Raw genomic sequence first — 18,636 nt, 5'->3', positions numbered from 1 at the left:
GGCATTAGTGTTGATATGAAACATAGCTGACTGTTGGCCTCAGGAGCTAAATAGCTGCATTGTGGGGTGCAATTAGATGTGTGAACATAAGAGGTATAGCTACAGAACTATCTATTTGGTGGCTTGATCTTTCTCCTTTTAATGCCTAAAAGATAAGTCAATCAGATTTGAGATTATTCTAAACAATACTGACTGTCGGTCACTTCAATGAATATATGTTGGTGTGTTTGGTGTATGCCCCCTCTGTCAATATAAAAGCTGCATTTCTAAAAGTGGCCTGTACAGAGTTAAAACATTCAGGGTAGAGTAAACTGGATTACTTTAAAGTAGGTTTGGGGAAGTGTTCCCCCAAAGAAATCTTCCAGATTCCGTGATGCCTGACTTTTGGGCAGTTTGTTTACCTGGGAATGTAGTGTATTTACAGTGCACTGCCCCTGTCTGCCTCACGCTGCACCTTTAACGAGGTGCACTAGGTGCAAACAGGGAAAATGTTGTGTTGCGGCATTTGCCATTCCCTTGGGGGCCGCTAAGCACATACAGGAGACCGGGATACTCACTTCCAGCGGAAGTCAAGTCCCCGTCCAGTCTTTTGCTGTGCTGACAATGGCGAAGCACTTCTGGGGGAAAACGCATATCACCGCGTTTCCCCGCCGGGTCCGCGCTTCGGATTCGAGTTGAATCCCCGGACGCCAGACTCAGCTTGCAGTGCCCGGAGTCAGCATCAAAGTGCAGGAGCGCTAGACTTGTTGCTTTCCTTTTTCTTCAGCCGCGCAGGAGCGCTGTTGGTTTCGTCTAAGTCTTCCGCGCTGAGAGCGCTGTTTGCCTTACGGACCCTCGCCAGGCTGGAGCGCTATTTGTTACCCTCACATCAGCCGCGCTGGAACGCTGTTGTTTTCATCCACGTTTACCGTGTTGAGAGCGCTGTAGGTTTCCTTTCCGTTTTCCGCGCTGGTGCGCAGTCAAGTACATTAACCATTTGCTCACTGAACATTAATCGCGCAGGAGCGTTGTTTTGTTTTCCTTTTGCCTGATAGGAACGCCACTTACCTTGTGTTCTCCAATTGACTTTGTATTAACGCGCAGGAGCGCTATATTTTGAGACTTTGTACATAACGCACAGGAGCGCTATACCATGAGACTTTGTATATAACGCGCGGAGCGCTATTCTTTGGTTACCTAACCTTGGAGCATCCACGAATTCCTGGGTACGGCGGTCTGCACTACGCTGGTGAGTCCGTGGGTGAACAGGCTTTCTGTATGTGTTTAGATGTCTGCAATGGAAGTGGGAGGTGTGGTCTTTCCCTGATGTAGTCTTCTTTGTCTTCCAGTTGGCGCCAAGACCCTACCCAAGCTCCACACAGGCCAGGCCGGTTTGTTCCTTTCTGGCTTCCTTCCCTGATCCCACCTCATCCATACTGGGTGTTACCGTCCGTGCGGGTCAGGTGGGTACAGGGACGGTGGCTACTGTCGTGTCTGCGGAATCGCTTCACAAGCAGAGGTAAGACTTGTGGGGCTACGACAGAAAATGTGCCACATTAAAGAAACTAATCAATTACTGGCCTTAATTGCCCACCAGCTTTGTGGGAGCACAATTGCAATTTATGAAGCAATCTTAAATTAAAGCATGAGCTGGGTTAAAGTGTACTGAAGAGGTTGAACTGCTGAGCTTTGCCTGAATGCGTGTTGGTTTTTCTACTTTGAACCATGTGCTGCTTTCCTGTAACCGTCAATAAGGTTTGAGTACTACTGTACGTGATGGGGCGCTCTAAAATGCATAACAATATGTATATAGTACATTATTTCTACTGGATTTAAAGCATGACTACTCTAGCACTGCTGAGAGTTTCATGGTTGCATTTGCTGACTTAAAGGTGCCATAAAGGAAACCTCTTTTACCCGAGTACAGGTAAAACTTATTTCGCCTTCCGAGATTGGTTCCTGACTATTCTCTTCCCATTAACGTTGGACTTTTAATGGTCAATTTTTCCTATCTTATTTCAGAGCCTGGTATAAAAGTCATCAATATCTGGAGTTAGCACTATCCTGCATTGTGTCTAAGCCAAACTCTGAAATTCACTTCCCCCACACATGAAGTGCACTGACAACCATCCTGGGCAATTTGTATTTCTTTTTGACCGAGCTTTTTCCTATTTGGGAGTGGGAGATGGAAGTCACAACGCACATAGTTGATGCTCACACCTTGCTACCAGCTGGGAGCACATAGTGAGAAAGCAAAATACACTCAGCGTATTATTGTGCTAACTTCCAATCATAAACATGTATATAGTACACAATATAGACAACTGTGTATAGCATTTAATAACAAATGTTTATTTCAACCCAATGGAACATATTTCATTAAACTCAGAATGAAACTGTTGTAGTTTCTCCTTTAATAATGTACATTCCTTGCCTAGAATGTACCTATGTCATTTGCTGTGGAATGTGAGGTGGGGAGTGAAGTTCAGTTATTACTTGGTCTCTGTTTGATCAACTTGCCTCCCTGTTGGGTGTCAATAAACCATGAGTGGCATCAATGAGGTGAGACTACGACCAAAATGAGGGGCATCTTGGTCGTAGTCTCACCAAGGCCAGAGTCAGGGAAACCTATTGGTGGCCTGAGTTAGACCGAGAGGTTGAAACTGTTGTGAAGGACTGCAGTATTTATGCCGGTAATGATAAGTCTAGGAAAGTGAGCGCTGCTCCTCTTTCCCCTGTTGCTATACCTGAACGTCCTTGGTCCAAAGTGGCTGTGGACATCATTGGACCCTTTGAGAATTTGGCTCCTTCAGAAAGGTTTGTGGTTGTCCTGGTTGACTACACATCAAAATGGTTATCTGCTTCTTGCATGAGTTCTGTTTTGAGTAGGAATGTTATCGAATTTTTAAAAGATGCTTTTACCTGTGAAGGTGTTCCCGACATTTTAGTTTCGGATAACGGTGTTCAGTTCACCTCTCAGGAAATGTCCGATTTTTTAGGAGATTTGTCTATCACTCATCATAAGACTGCTCTTTATTCTCCGCAGACAAATGGTCTTGTAGAGAGCATGAATAGGCTAATTAGAGCATGTGCTCAGACTGCTTTGGAGAGGAGGCTTCCACTGAAACCTATTCTCAGGGAAAAACTGTGGGCACACAGGAACACTCCTAATAGTGTGACTGGTGTATCGCCTTTCAAGAAACTGAAAGGTAGAATTGCTGGTTCTAAACTTAATCCTTTGTGGCTTTCGGTTAAGGACAGAGGTTGTGTGCTCAAGGATGAGAGGGTGGAGAACTACCAGGAGAAATACAAACAAAGATTTGATTCTTTAAAAGGTGCAAAGAGTGTTTCTTGGAAGGTGGGTGATTTTGTTTACATCAAAAAAGCGGTTTGGTCACCCAAGGGTGAGACAAAGTATTTTGGGCCTAGACGCATTGTTAAGGTCATGAAAAATGTTGTTATGCTTGCTGGTGGAGATGTTTGGAGTATGTCTCGTTTATCAAGGTGTGCGGAGGGGGATGGTATTGTGAAATCTGGTTCTGGCGTATCCTCTGGTTCTGGCGGATCTGTTAGTTCCAAAAGTTCCTGTCACTCACCTCAGAATGTTTCCTCCAATCACTTACCTTAGAATGTTTCCCTTCGCAGTACAAGCACTAGAGTTAGAAGATCTCCTTTGTATCTTCAAGATTACTGCTCTAGGTGAATTGTTCTGTTGTACTATTTTTCTTGATTTGTTCTTTTTGTTTTCTTGTTTTCATTTCTTTTGCTTTTGTTATTATAATAAGGGAGATGTGTTGTAGTTTCTCCATTAATAATGTACATTCCTTGCCTACAATGTACCTATGTCATTTGCTGTGGAATGTGAGGTGGGGAGTGAAGTTCAGTTATTACTTGGTCTCGGTTTGATCAACTTGCCTCCCTGTTGGGTGTCAATAAACCTCTTACTCTCTATATGCTGTGCCTTCATCTTTACATTAGAAACATTCAGAACAAACCTGCAAGAATTATAGTTTAAACCTTGATCTTTAAGTACTGCTAGCCCGTAACATACTGTTATTTAAATTTATGATCTGTAAATTCATTAGAGATCTCTGAAACAAACGCATTGACTGAACTATCATATCAGGGCACCAAAAGTGCAATTTTTCAGGCGGAAAACTATGCATATTGACAGGTCAGGAAGTTTAAAACAAGGTAAGAGGTTTCCGAATGAAGAATAAAAAGTCACAAAGGTACCTCTTAAAAAATGCTAATGTTTTTTCTAAGCACATTGTTGTACATATGGCCGTTTATACTGCCAAAACATGCCAGATATCCAAGGGTGAGTGTGCAATTATCAATTACATAAATATGAACATATACGAATAGTCGGTTTACTAAATCCAAAATACATGTGGATAAATACGGATAAAAGCAAAACTTGAACCCCATACATTGTACGCTCTACACACAATATAAATCCATGACTTATCAGGTACACGAGGTGCTCAGCAAAGTAGCAGGAATATACAATCCCTAAACTACTTCACAGTGTGCCAAGCCTTTGCCCAGAGTTTACAGAGTTCTCTTCAGCAAACCCATTAAACCAATATTTTACTTGTATTGTAGACCAAACTTTCTCTGGAGTGGATGCTTTACCCCTAAACTGTTATTACATTAATTCAGCTAGTAACTCATTTAGTAAAATCATAACAGCTGTACTTTTTTCCGTTGTTAATTATTTCAGGGGTAGTTTGTAAAAAAAAAAAAAGAACGCATGGGTAATGGCAGATAATAGCCCGCAGCTAATGAATCTCCTAAACTCAATGCCTAAAATGAAAGAGTTTCTTTAGCAGAAGTAATAGCGCTACGATACAGGTGTTCATATAAAGCATAAAACAGCTTTGCTCAACACTAAAAGTATGTGAAAAAGAGGGGGCGTGTCTTAAGGAGGAGTGACGTTTGTAAACACTGCTCTGTTCCGAAGAGAGCGAAATGTCGCATACAGTAAGCGGAATATTCTGGAACGTCCCAAACTAGCACACGAAGCACTGCGGCTGCCTATAACGCAGGTAAGCGCTACCTGTAATTGTAGGCACTGAAGCCAGAGCTCTCCCGCAGCAATGCCCTGTACAGGGACAGCACCTGTGCTCTGCTGGACGCCGCCATCTTGGAGGACATACTCTGAAGGACCCCGAATGCCTCGAAGGACCTTTAAAAAAAGGTGTCATATGCTGCCTATCCTCAAAGGAAGTGCTACCTGCTTAGTTCCTCTAGTGGAGAGTAATAAGTTTAAAACCACTGATTTTTTTCCCCACACACAGATTCACCTTTCACTTCCCCATGTGTGTGCGTGCTTTGTGATTTGATATTTCTAGAAGCAGGCGCGTTTCGGGCAGCTCTATTGGATCGGGACGTATGTCAAAGGGCTGAACGCCGGAACAGTGTGCGCTCAGGTAGGCAAGAAGAGTGGTGTGTTGAGGCTTTTAGTTCCTGTAAACTTTGACAGTGCATTTGAGCTGCATCTGCACAGTGGGTCGTTTAGGGTTGGTGGGTACACGCAAGTTGCCTGGGCACGAAACCAGGTGTCCAGGTATGATATGTTCAGCAATGGAGCGTGCAGTATCACTGCCCACAAGGCTGCAGAAAGATACACCGAATTTAAACGTGTCAGACGTTCCCTAGAACCACACGTATAAATGCCAAACCTCCTTTATTTACATTGAGTCTATAGCATAAGGAGATGAAACCCCTTTCTTTTTTCTTTGCAATTGTGTGTTGCACGTCCAGGTATGATATTTTCTGTTCCTTTGGGCGCTCTGCAATTCAGGAATGAAAAATATGCACTTACATTAAACTTTGGTTAGATATAGTCTGACAGCTGCTGTCTGAACGGAACACTTCTAGGTGTTTCTCAATTTTGCAGTGAAGCAAAAGGGGGTTGAGTTAGACACCGGGCGTTATCACCTCTTTTACCTAGTTTTACACCACAGAACCAGGCTTTGTGATTAGTGGTCTTGAAAGCAATAAATGAGCTTACAGTGTTGAGTAATGCTGACATGTACAAGTCCCATGATGAATCGGTAGAAGAGTAAGTGTGTTTTCTTGGAACAAGTTAGTTTGAACAGGACTAAATATCTAATGATGAAACAACACACAAAATCATTTTTGGGATATTAAGTGTAGGTCAGTTTAACAAAAATAATGTGTAGAAATTCCATGTGTGTTCTGTGCTGTACTACAGAGTTGGATGATTCCAACCTGGACGAGGACCATTGACGGAAGAGGGTCCTGACTGTATTTGAAAAGGAGTGGGCGGGATGGGAAGGGCACGGCGTGCCCATACTTTAATTTATTCGATTCCGTACCCCTACTTTTTAGGTCGAGCCTGTAACAGCGCGCATGCGCGGTTCTGGCAAATACTTCATGTAGGGGCTTTCGAAAACTAACCTAAGAATCGCACACACTCGTGCGTGTGCTTTTTGTTTTGGCCCTCACTATTGGCCTTTGCGTGCGTCTTTTTAACAAAGACAGCACGCAAATGGCCAAAGCCGGGCGATTGCTCCACCCATGGCCTATTGGTGTCGGTTACTCGCACAGCCGCCATGTGGTTTCAATTATCGTGCCCAGACACGGGTGCGATAATAGAAACCAGATGTCTCGCTGTGGCACGCGCGCACCACTTGTGGTCTTGTTTGCTTACTGTTGTGCCGCAATGCTGTTCCCCGTCGCCCCAAGCATGGATAGCAGGTAATGGGCACCATATATTCTCTACTAGTTTTCCTTTGCTGTTGTAGAAGTGAGCATCAGCAAAAAGCATGAGCAAATCCAGCAAGTTTCAGTTGCTTTAAAAGTAAAAGTATCTTTTTTGTTCGTCCGTCTTGCTAAGAACTATTGCCTTTGGTAATACTTGTTAACAGTCAGATGTCACTTGTTCCGAGCGTGATACCATTGTAATTGAGGGGCATTTTGATTTATCTAGTGTATGACTTAAGTTGCATTAGGCAAGGCAACCTGTCACTGCAGGGCAAGTAGGTAGGTTGTGTTTGATTTTGGGGTGCATTTAGATGGTGTTGGAACAGTTTCCTAATTGAAACCCCCAGTTACAGACATAATTTTATTGTGTAAAGCTTTGCGTTGAAATTGATCCCAAATATGGCAAGTGCTCGCCTGGGCATATTACAGGCCAGAAACATAGTTATCTCTGTGTATTGCATTCTATGCGGGGTATTCCGGACACTATTACCTGGCCCTCAGCTTAGCTTACAGAAAGCGTAGGAGGTCGGCTGTTCAGTGTGGCATCTGTGTGACAGCATTGTCATGGTGCGCATGCTTGGGTTACTTTGTGTGGTACCTCAGTTTCTCCGAATATATAGGACCATTCTGGAACTTGAACAGTTAGTGGGCTCTGTTTATGTTCGTGCCGCGGATGGTGCAGGTTCAATTGCTTATAGATTGCATTTGACCCCCGGACTTCGCATGCGAAGTCAGGTGGGACAAAGTTTGCGTCCGTTTACAATACTCGTGTAACAGGAGTCCATAAACAGCGCTGACATGGAGGGCGAGTTGCACAACAATGCGTGCCGTGCACTGCCCTCACGCTAGGGCTTTCTGTACAGATTGGCAGGAGCTGAGAGCAGGAAACCAGCCAGCTCCCAGGAGGCTTTGATGGCGGCTCGGCCTCATTGAGGGGAAGGATTGTTTACCTTTTCAAGGGGAGGCTTCTCCCCGTATCTGATGGCCGGCTGCCAAGTTGTTTGGCCAAGTTTCGTTCTGCTTAATAAGCTAAACACACTCAATCGGCAGCCTTGGGGTGTGGAGTCGAGATTTTGCGATAACCCATATGATGTTGTTGCTGAAGGTTTTTTTTTGCAGTCTGAAGTCAGTTTTTTGTTTGTGGCTTTCAAAACCCTTTTACATGATTTATTTCCTGGTGAGCATTATTTAATGCATCTTATTTATGTTAGTCTCCGTCTTGTCCATCTTATATTTGACCTTTATTTTCCTTGTTAATAAATATTGTTTTAATGTTGCATTTCTTTCTTTTCTCGTCTTTCCATCTAGTATCATTAGCGCTTTCACAACTTTGGGGCACTCTTCCATGGTTATTGCAGCAACTGTGTGCTAGTGTCCTGGTTTGTTCAGTCATCCAGGATCAGGACTAACCCACCTCAATACTTGCGGTCTGTTTTGGCCATTTTCGAGCACAGTGCCAGCAGGGCGAGTCAGCAGTCTCTCCCAGCTGGCATTGGCCCACGTTCACTTTCAATTAAAGAGAAGCACCCTCTGTCCTAGCCTGTCTGTACACGGTAGATCATTGTATTGGCCAACGCCTGGGGCTAAAACGATGCGTCCCATGGCCAGAAAAGGGCCGATATACCACCATTGAGAATTAACACCATGTTCTAGCACGTTAGGGGTTTTCATGCCTTATCCTTCTGCCACCCTTTGCAGTGCATACACAAAAACACTGTGCCACTCTGCCCATATTGGCTTTGCTGCCCTTGTTTTGTAGCATGTTTTCAACAAGAACTTGGCTCACAGAGTTGAAGCTGGGCCAGTTTCAGCTTAGGCGACCAGTGATGACAAAGAGGAAAGCTAAAATGTGGCTTCTTTTGGGAGGTTGAGCAAGATTGTTTTTGGAGCCAGGTGTGGGAAACTTAAGATCATCCTTAATAAGGAGATCTGAGCTTAAATGGAAGGACTCACACATTGAAATTCTTATTAAGAGTCTGAGCAAATTTTTAGCCTTCTTAAATTGCCCCTCTTCTCCAGTCACACAGTAACTCTAATGTGGTTTTCATTTTCATGGCAGGAGGCAAGTCACTCCCTTTCTAAACAAGCATTGGCATAGCCAATAGGTCTTGCCTTTGGGACCTTATAAGTGTTTAGCCATACAACACTTGATGTTCTTGCACCAAGGATATTGTGCTTGATAACTAAACACTTATAAGGTCTCAAAGGCGAGACCTATTGGCTATGCCAATGCTTTTTTTTAAACTGCCTCCCAGGGAGCCAGAAATAGCCAAGGCCTACAGATAAGGCTCGGCGTTCGGGGACGGTCACAGCGGGCAGAGAAGGAAAAGGACTCTGTCTTTTCCTTCTTGGCCAGAGAAGACAAGGACAGCGTCCACTTAAGCTTTGACGCTGACAGTTGCCCCCTCTTTTTCTTCCTCTTATTCCCTCTCTTTCTGTCTAGCAGCTCCTCCTCACTTACTGAAAACCGTGACTTGAAGAAACGGTTCTCACCCTCTCTTTCCACCATTTGTTTATTTGTTCCACGGTGAAATGGATCGAAAACAGAAAACACTTTTGCTGGAAATGTCGTCTTTTCTGCAAATTTTTCTATTCCAAAGTGCAGACTCTGGAATAAAAGGTTAGACATATGAAGAAAAAAACTTAAATAAAGCAAGACCGAGTGGTCGCAAAGTGTTCAGATTAATTTTATTCACACCCAAACGCATCATTGTCACTTTACAGAGTTTGCCAGTGAAGCGCTACATTTGCTTGCTTGTCTTTCTTTGAACAGCATTGTTTTCCCCGGGTGGGGAAGTGCACAAATCCGGGGGGTTCTGCAATGCCTGATTAATGAATGGATTGGGAAGCAAAATGTGTACTACGGGTCTGTATTCACGGATGTGGTCTTTTTAAACTATACTGCTTACGTTTTGTAAGAATATAAGCAATGGACATTGAAATGGGTACCTTCAGCTCTGTAGTCATTTCCTTAACTTTTCAGGCAAAAGCACTCACGTATTTCTGAATAGTGAGTGTAAAAGCATTGTTCCTGCTTACATTTCTCATGCTTACTTAATCTTGCATTCCCTATGAGTGTTTGCTTTTTCTGGAATGTTGTTAATTTTTCTTAGGCATCATATTGCTGTGGTCTAGTGCGTAATTTGAATTGAGTCACATTCAGGTGTTTATAGCGGGGCACAACTGGGTTGTAGTTGAAGGTACTGCAAGTTTTTTTCAGTGGGGCAGTATGGTGTTCAGTGGGGGAGAGGATGTGGCACTATGGTCAGAGCTGTAAAATTTGGAACTGGGAACCAGGTTCAGCCTTCATGACCAGTCCTCAGACCACTCTCCTGAGGGATCACATTCCCATGCTAGACCTTAGAAGGCCCCACAAAACCTTAGAAGCCCTGGTGTCTTAGCCAGCAGGTGGACCCTAGCAGTGTCAAGTGTGGGTTAACCTTGAAGGCCTGTCCTCCACAATCCATGCTTTAGTTCACCTCCAGTCCTGCGGGCAGGACTGTGATGCATTACACCCTAGAGCAACAGTGACTCTGTCACTGAGGTCACAGGACCCTTGAGAAGGGCCAGCTGTCGGGCGGTGTGACCGATGTGGCAGCACCAGGTGCTGACTTTGGGTGGGGGCGTCAGCAACAATAAAACTGTCATGATAACTCCGGTGTTTAATGTTCTTAGTAGAGAGAGATCAGAGTTTTGTATAGTGGAAGTTTTGGCTCATAGAAAGCTAGCGCAAAAGGGTTAATGTGCTTGCTGCAAAGAATATGTACCATGCAGATCATAAAGTGCACATAATGTAAAAAGGTCAGTGGGTTACTGCTTTTGTCGGAGAGATCCATTTGTTACTTTCAGTTTATAAGTTAGAATCCTAAAATAGAACAGTAAGCTATTTACTGTCATCTAAGAGCTGCATGAAAACTGCAAGGTATAAATTAGAGCGTTATGGCCCCCCCCCAATCTATGATTATCCTAATGTTGCAAACAGTGTTAATTTGTATAGAAATAAATTCTGATTATTAAAGATAACCCCCAACCATGGTAGTAAGGTGGTCAATTGACTACTGCACCTTGTAGTCCTATGTCCTATGTCTTTTTTTACATTTCCTATACAGTGATTTACACACGTATAATTGGTTGTCTCAGTGTAATGTGTGTGATATAAAGTGCTCTAACAGACCACTCTGGTATGAGTGGCTCTGTAAATCAAATTAAATGCATCTGAGAGAGTTTGGTTATGGAGACTTAAGGGGCACTGTTAAAGGGAGGTAGTGAGGGATTTTGTTGTGGAGGTGGTCATTGGGGGATCCAACAAACATTGCTGCACAGGGTGCCACCAGCGCTAAAGCCAGCCCTGCTTTTGAGGCCAGTCCAACCCATAGGTACCTCCATTGACCTTGTTTCAGCAGTAATCGCTGCAACTCACCAGGGATCAGCGATGCAGGATTTGCATGCACACCAAACTAAGTTTGTAAGCTTCACAATCTCTCTGCTTCATGCAAAGCACTTTTAACATGTGTTCCCTGGTTTAGGGCCACTGGAATTATACAGCAAAGGAGGACATAATGATGACACAGTGTAGACTAGATTATGCAGCAAAAAAAGGTTGCAGCGTAATCCTGTATATTGTCTGATACTTTATTATTTTTACATTTTTACACATGCTAACAGTGTCTGGAAAGATTTTGCCCAATTAGTACCAGTGTAACACAAATGCAGCAGTGAGAAAGGTGATCAATCAACCTTTGCAAAGGGCCGTCCACTTCGCAGCAACAGAAGTCACATTCTTTTGTAACTTGATCCTTTTGAGCTACAAACAATTTATTGGGTAATATTCTCAGATTATACAGCAAATGTTTTGTAAACTAGGATATTTTGCCATTCATGTTTGAACTGCTCTTGTGGAAAAAAGGAGGAGCAGTGTTGATGACAGAGACGCCATGGCTTGGAGACAAATGGCTTGTGCTTCCACTTTTAAGAGTATTTGGGACATTCTGTGATTGGAAACATTTCCCACTTTGTGAATGTATTTTAATGTCAATAACTCATATTAAACCTTAAATAATCATATGTATCAATTGGTTGCATTAAATAACATAATAAGCTGTAACTGGTCAGTGTAATGCCAACTAAATACAAAACATTTGAATGTTTTGCACATTCTGGCCACACCGCTGACTCCGCCCACTAATCCCATCCTCGGGTTATTCCCGCCAACAGTACCCCACTTCGACCACTGTTGAAAAGACCGGTTGATTACAAGAAAGTTGACTCTCTGGTTTCTGTCGTCACTGAGACAGCTGTGAAGCGGTCGCACACATGAAGTGTTTATTTTCACTGTTCATCTTCGACCAAACAAGTTGTTCTTTTTGCCCTGATGATGACCTCCCAAAAGATTTTATATACCACTATATTTCATGAGGTCGAAACGCGTTGGCATTTTTTCATGGGGATTCATTGGAAGTACCACCATAAGGATTAAATCGAGATTTGGATTCGAATGAGAAGCAATCTTACCTAAAAAGGAAGTACTAATATTATATGGACATTACTGAGTATGGGAACCTAATATTGGTTATACAACCCCATTTTATATGTAAGGGTTAGGAAAACTATTGGAGTGAGTTATTTTGTATTCATTGGTTATAACTCCGGTTTGTTCAGCAGATAATGTACTTTTGAATCACTTTCATGTTTTGTACTATATTGTGTTGTGATTTGTTCTGTCTATTGTTGGTGCAGTTTGTCTTGGTTAATGTTTTGATTGTACCAGATGGATATGATTTTCAGAAAAACGTCAAATACGAAAAAAACATGTAAAATGAGACAAATAGGGATTTGCACAGCGCGCATCCAAGATGGTCGCGTGAGCACAGGGCTCCCGAGACCCTCGCCGCCTCCCGCATATATCCTGTCACTAATCCTGATGAAGACGACAGGTTGTTAAGGACACGACCCTGCTGACATAAAAGCTCTTTTCAGGAATCGATTTGGGTGCCGGGAACCAGACTTATTTCACTCCGAAAGTTGACGGCCTACACCGAGGAGCAGCCAGGGACTCGAGTCCCCGAGATACACAGGTGGTAGTTGAATAACAACGACCAGTGGAAGTTGACTGGTGCCCTTGAGGTACTTTCGGTTTCGTTTCTGGATTTTGTCTACCGAAACCAGCCACCATCCGACTTCGGTGGCCCATGGTCTGAACTTCGGATTGTACGGTCGCCCGCTGCGTCTCATATCTAGACTCTTCCAAGACTGACTTGTGAGGAGCCATTCATACCAGGTCTCAGAGTCCCCTCCGGGGCACATCGCTGAACATGGCGAGCAAGCCAGAAAGCGAGAAACGGACGACCAAAGTCACGCACCGAGGGGGCGCCATTCAATCCAATGTCATGGATCGATACACTCGGCCTAAAGGATCCCCCAGTGGTGTCAGTAAAACCTTTGAAGAGACCGGAGATGGCTCCTCAGCGACGGATGAGTTGACTTTGCGAGACGTCATGGGCGCCATTGCGAGCATGAAGACGTCCATGGGCCAGCAATATGAGACATTGGTTCTAAAGCTTGATACGGTGGCTATCGATGTTAACCTGATCAGGACTGACCTGGCGAAGACCAACAAACGGGTCAAGTCTCTAGATATCAAGACCGCCAGCCTCACGACCGACATGTCCGATCTCCAAACAGAGGTTCGCAATCTACGATCCTCCAACGATCTATTTGCCCGCCGGCTGGAAGACTTCGAAAGTCGAGCAAGGCGCAATAACGTTCGTATCATCGGGGTTCCGGAGAAGTCCACCGAGTTGACTACGGATCTCCTCGTGGAGGACCTAATGTTGAATCATCTGGCCCCCAAGGGCCTCAGTAACTTTTTTGCTGTTGAACGTGCCCACAGAGTTCCGGGCGGGAAGCATAAACCAGGCGCTCCACCACGGCCCATAATAGCTAGAATGTTCAATTTTAGGGATAGAGACGCTATCCTGCAGGCGTCGCGGGCCAATGGACTCACGAAATTTGAGAATGCGACGGTTGGCTTCTACCCAGACTTCACTCAATCTGTGCAGAAGCAGAGGATGGGATTCTTGGGGGTGAAACGGAGATTGAGAGACATGGGATTGAAATATGCAATGCTCTTTCCTGCTCGACTACGTGTCGAATACAACAAACGGACGTTCTTCTTTGATCAGCCTGAGGTCGTTAGTGACTGGCTTGACACTCTGCCGACACATCGAGACCGCCCGGAGCACTCGGGGGGCGCAGAAGGTGGCCCGTTGGAACAGGAGTAAGGAGTGGTGACCAGCACGAGCAGTATACGGACTTTGCAGCAGTGGTTTGATGACTTTCTGTGTTTGTACATACAATTGTATATACCCAGAGGCGGTAGGGGAGACAGGACTCTCCCTCCTTCCGGGGTTCTTCTTCTTCTTGTAGATTAGTTTTATGCCAGGGCGACAGGCACACTGCAAGTTGGGGTGGCTATTTAGTCTAACGCAGGGGTGCAGGGTGGGGGGATGTGTTCAAGGGATTTCCTTGGGGGTGGAGTGGGGACTTTGTTTTATTTCTTTTTGTTTAGAGGCAATGTATCACTGCATATTTTGATCTTGGTGTCCGGTTCGCTGTGGGATGGGGGGTAGGGGATTGAGGGTACTAAGTTGGATTGTTAACGGTTTGGGGGACAGGATAAAGAGAGGGGTAGTACTGCAGTTTTTGAAACTTCTTTCCCCTGATGTAGTGTTGCTGCAGGAAACGCACTTGATAGGGAACACATGCCATGCAATGAACCGGCGAGGTTATCGTTTAGTCGCACATTCGGGATTCACTACTGGATCTAGGGGGCGGGTATTCTAATCAGGAGTTCCTTCCCCTTGGAGTTAGATACTATTATCCTAGACGACAGGGGACGATATGCTGCTATCACAGGCAGATGGGAGGGGAAGACGATTTCCATACTCTCTGTGTATATTCCGCCAGGCTTGCAAACAATGACATTTGCTGATTTGGGGAGAGTAGTATTGGGACTCCCCGAGGGTATTTTAGTTGTGGGTGGAGACTTCAACTCTGTTGTCTGTGGTAGGGAGGATCGCAGCCCCCCTAGAGATCTTGCGAGATCGCAGTCTTGGCTGGGTAACTTCCTGGAGACACTGGGTCTGGTGGATTGTTGGAGACTTATGCACCCTGGACAGGCACAATACACTTTTCACTCTGGTGCACACGGGAACCTTGCTAGGCTTGATTATGTCCTTATGCCGGCAGTGCAGGCCGTCTCGGTGAGGGAGGTCAGGCACCTAGCCAGGGGTATTTCGGACCACTCCCCACTGTGGCTCTCTATTGATATACAGCTGGGAGCGGAGGGTCGAGTGGCTCTGATTAATCCCTGGCATCTTCGTAATCCTAAGACCCGGGCGGGCGTGGTTAAGTCTATTGAGCATTATTTCACCGAAAAAGTGGGGTCGGTATCCTCCTCCATTTCACTATGGGAAGCCTTCAAGACGGTAATCCGTGGTCAAGCTTTGTCGTTGATTGCTTGTGCAAAGAAAAGAAAGAATGAGGAGGTAGTACAGCTAGAGGCTGAAATCACTGAATTGGAGGGAGAGTTGGAGTCTGGTGCCACACAGGATACGCTGCACGCTCTAAACCTCAAACAGTTTGATTATAGAGCCTTGGTGACTGATGCAGCTAAAGCTATGAGTCGTGAGCAGCAGGGGCGGCTGTATGATGTTGGAGATAAAGCGGGGAAGCTGATTGCCTGGTTGGATAAAAAGGAAAGATTGAATCGTGTTGTGCCTGTGATTGAGAGAGCTGATGGAGTGCGAGTTGTGGACCCTTTGGAGATAGTGGAAAGTTTTGCACACCATTTTCAAAATGTGTATGCACCAGTCTCAGACAGACCGGAGGAGGACTCGCATTTGTTGTTAGAGATATCGCGCTGCCTTGTTTGTCTGATTCCGACAGAGAGCTTATGGAGGCGGACTTTTCCGACGATAAAATAGCGCTCGCTATCTGCTCCATCCGCTCTGGAAAGGCTACGGGCCCAAATGGTATCCCCATTGAGTTGTACAAGTTGCGTCCTGATAAAATGGCGCCGTATCTCCGTGAGATGTTTCTGGAGTCGCGAGATGTCGGGTCCCTTCCCCGAGATCAGAGACTTGCATCGATTGTTGTGATCCATAAAGAAGGGAAACCCCGGGACCTATGTGCGTCTTACAGACCGATATCACTTTTAAATGCTGAACCTAAAATTTTTGCAAAACTGCTGGCAAATTGGCTAATAAAGGAGATCGGCGACGTGATACACCCGGATCAGCCTGGGTTTATTCCTCACCGCAATACCGCGCTGAACCTGCGTCGTCTTCATGGCGTCCTGGCGAGAGCAGAGTCGCTGCGTGAGCCGGCCATCTTGGTCTCCTTGGATGCCACGATGGCCTTTGACACTGTGGAATGGCCATATTTGTGGGCTGCTCTCGCGAAGTTCGGTTTTGGCCCAGGGTTTATTGGTTGGGTTAAACTCCTTTATGAGCAACCGCTGGCCCAGGTTGTGGTTAACGGCAGGGTCTCGGAGCCCTTTGTTCTCGGGAGGGGCACGCGACAGGGGTGCCCATTGTCTCCTTTGCTCTTCGCACTCGCTTTGGAACCCCTAGCTGCTTGGTTGCGGTGGGAACCATCGCTTAAGGGTATTAGGTGGACCCCCGACTTTGAAGACCGCATATCGCTATACGCAGATGATATTCTGTTATACCTCACTTCCCCCCAGAAGTCACTAGTAGTACTGTTTGATGTGCTTAGTTCATTCGGAAAGAACTCCGGTCTAGTGATCAATTGGGCTAAATCCAGTGTTTATGTTCTCAATGGAGATAAACCCCCCCTTGCCGCGTGTCTGTCCGATACAGATATCACAGATTGGTTTTAAATATTTGAGGATTTTCATATCACTATACCCTGCTGTTCGATTTGAACGGAACCTGCTTCCTCCGCTTCTTCGGCTTAAATCCGACGTAGCGGCCTGGTGTGGCCTGCCGTTGTCCCCTGTCGGGAGGGCAGCTCTTTTTAAGATGATGTCCCTACCTCGATTTCTATTTGCCCTTCAAAACACACTTGATCTCGTACCTGCAAGTTATTTTTGTGAGATAGAGAGCCTACAGAGGCAGTTGGTATGGGGCGGGCGTCCTCGTATTGCCCTAGCGAAATTGACACTGCCCTGGTACGATGGGGGGATCGCGTTACCGGACATTTAACGCTATTACTGGGTGTCTCAATTGAGTGCAATCAATCATGCCATGTACAGCCCTATGCCAAATCCCGCCTTTGAAATGGATAAATGGCAGTTACCGGGAGGAAACTACAACAGGGCGTTATACTCTAAATCGACTGGCAGGAAGCTACTGGGACCCACTGGGGTTGCGGTGCGGGTGTGGCATAGCACGAACTCCGCAATGGGGTGGTCGGATATATTGACCCGAGCGACCCCGCTTTACGTAGCTGAAAGATTGGGTAGCTTGTGGACAACGAAGGGCTTTGAGAAGTGGGACCTCATCGGTATCAGTAGGGTCGGGGATCTTTGGGTCAAGGACAGGATTAGGACTTTTGAGGAGCTGCAGTCGGAGTATGCGCTTAGGGATAGGGAGCATTTCCGCTATATGCAGATCCGCCACGCGTTTGGTTCGGTTTTCCCGGCCGGGACCGTGATCCCGGAATCTTCTCCCCTCGAAGATAGAGTCCTTGACGGACATGTTCCGGATAGCACTATTTCTTTAATATACAAAAAATTAATTAACGACCGAACGGATATACTTCTGCAGCTTCGGGAAGCTTGGACCAGTGATGGACTGGAATTGGATGATGAGGATTGGCAGGCTGCGATATCTTCTCCTAAAGAAGTCTCGATCCCGGCCCGTCTCCGGCTGGTGCAATTAAAGATCCTACATCGTATCTATATAACGGGTCCCCGTCTGCTGCGTATTGGTTATTCCGTGGATGGGTTGTGTAAGCGTGGGTGTGGTTTGATGGGTACTTTCCTCCATATCATATGGGAATGCCCGGAGGTGGTTGTGTTCTGGAATCGTGTGCATACTATCATGGAAGAGGTTACGGGAGTCTCGTTGTTGCCTGAAGCCCGACGCTGCCTACTGAACGTATGGGAACCGAATGATTATAATGAGGCACAGACTCAATGGGCTTCCCTCGGGAACATGGTAGCTAAAAGAGACATAGCACAACTGTGGGGGTCCCAAAGAGCACCTACGATTTCAGCGTGGAAAGAAAACATGGACTGGTCCATGTTCAGGGAAAAAACAGTGTATGTTGCACGTGGCAGACCTAAGAAGTGGGGGGGAATATGGGATCAATGGAACTCATACCGAGGGGAGATGTGTACTCCTCCTTTTGTAGACACTCCGGAAATGTCACAGTCCCCATAGCCGAGCATTCCTTGTACTGTATAGATCCTTGTTGACACTGTGATTACTTGCTCCCTGCCCCCCTCTTCCCACTTTTTCATCTATTATTGTTGCGTACATTGTTTCTTGGCACGGCTCTCCCCCCTGGAAAAGACACCTACCGCATAACTTTTTTTGCCTCGTCAGTTTTGGTTTATTTATTGTTTATTCATGTATATTTAATATGTAAAACCTTAACCTCATCCTGTGCAATATCCTATGATTCACACGAACTGTTTGCTGAATCGCTGCTGGGCCCCCGGGCTGTCAGCTGAAGAGCTGTGTATTTGTGCAATACCAAGTTTCTGTTTCGTTTTAGTGACGGCTGGCCCCTGTGGTTGTAGGCCCACAAATGTATTGCTGCAAAAATGAAAATAAAGGTTTAAAATTTTTTTTTTTTTTTAAATGAGACAAATATTCAAGCACACGAGATTAATGCGGACGTAGTGTTTTTTTAATTGATGATTAATTATCGGCCACGTGGGGTTCATTTAGA

General features: G+C 45.4%; 2 protein-coding genes across 2 annotated transcripts in view; one reads left to right on the top strand and one right to left on the bottom strand.

Annotated features, from left to right (window-relative positions):
- Positions 1–5,157, bottom strand: part of LYRM4 (LYR motif containing 4) — a 433,823-nt gene extending 428,666 nt beyond the window's left edge. The window contains exon 1 of the mRNA XM_086965032.1: positions 5,042–5,157. Coding sequence (XP_086821158.1) covers positions 5,042–5,139 — 98 coding nt within the window. The 5' untranslated portion in view covers positions 5,140–5,157. The remainder of the gene's footprint in view (positions 1–5,041) is intronic.
- Positions 5,158–5,358: 201 nt separating this feature from the next.
- Positions 5,359–18,636, top strand: part of FARS2 (phenylalanyl-tRNA synthetase 2, mitochondrial) — a 1,707,987-nt gene continuing 1,694,709 nt past the window's right edge. Inside the window, exon 1 of the mRNA XM_086965030.1 lies at positions 5,359–5,414. The gene's annotated coding sequence lies outside the window, so the exon portion shown is untranslated. The remainder of the gene's footprint in view (positions 5,415–18,636) is intronic.

The sequence above is a fragment of the Lissotriton vulgaris genome, chromosome 4_1 (assembly GCF_964263255.1).
Source record: "Lissotriton vulgaris chromosome 4_1, aLisVul1.2, whole genome shotgun sequence".
In the NCBI taxonomy this organism is placed as follows: Eukaryota; Metazoa; Chordata; class Amphibia; order Caudata; family Salamandridae; genus Lissotriton; species Lissotriton vulgaris.
The sequence above is the reverse complement of the archived record's forward strand: the minus strand, read 5'-3'. Positions and strand labels throughout refer to the sequence as shown.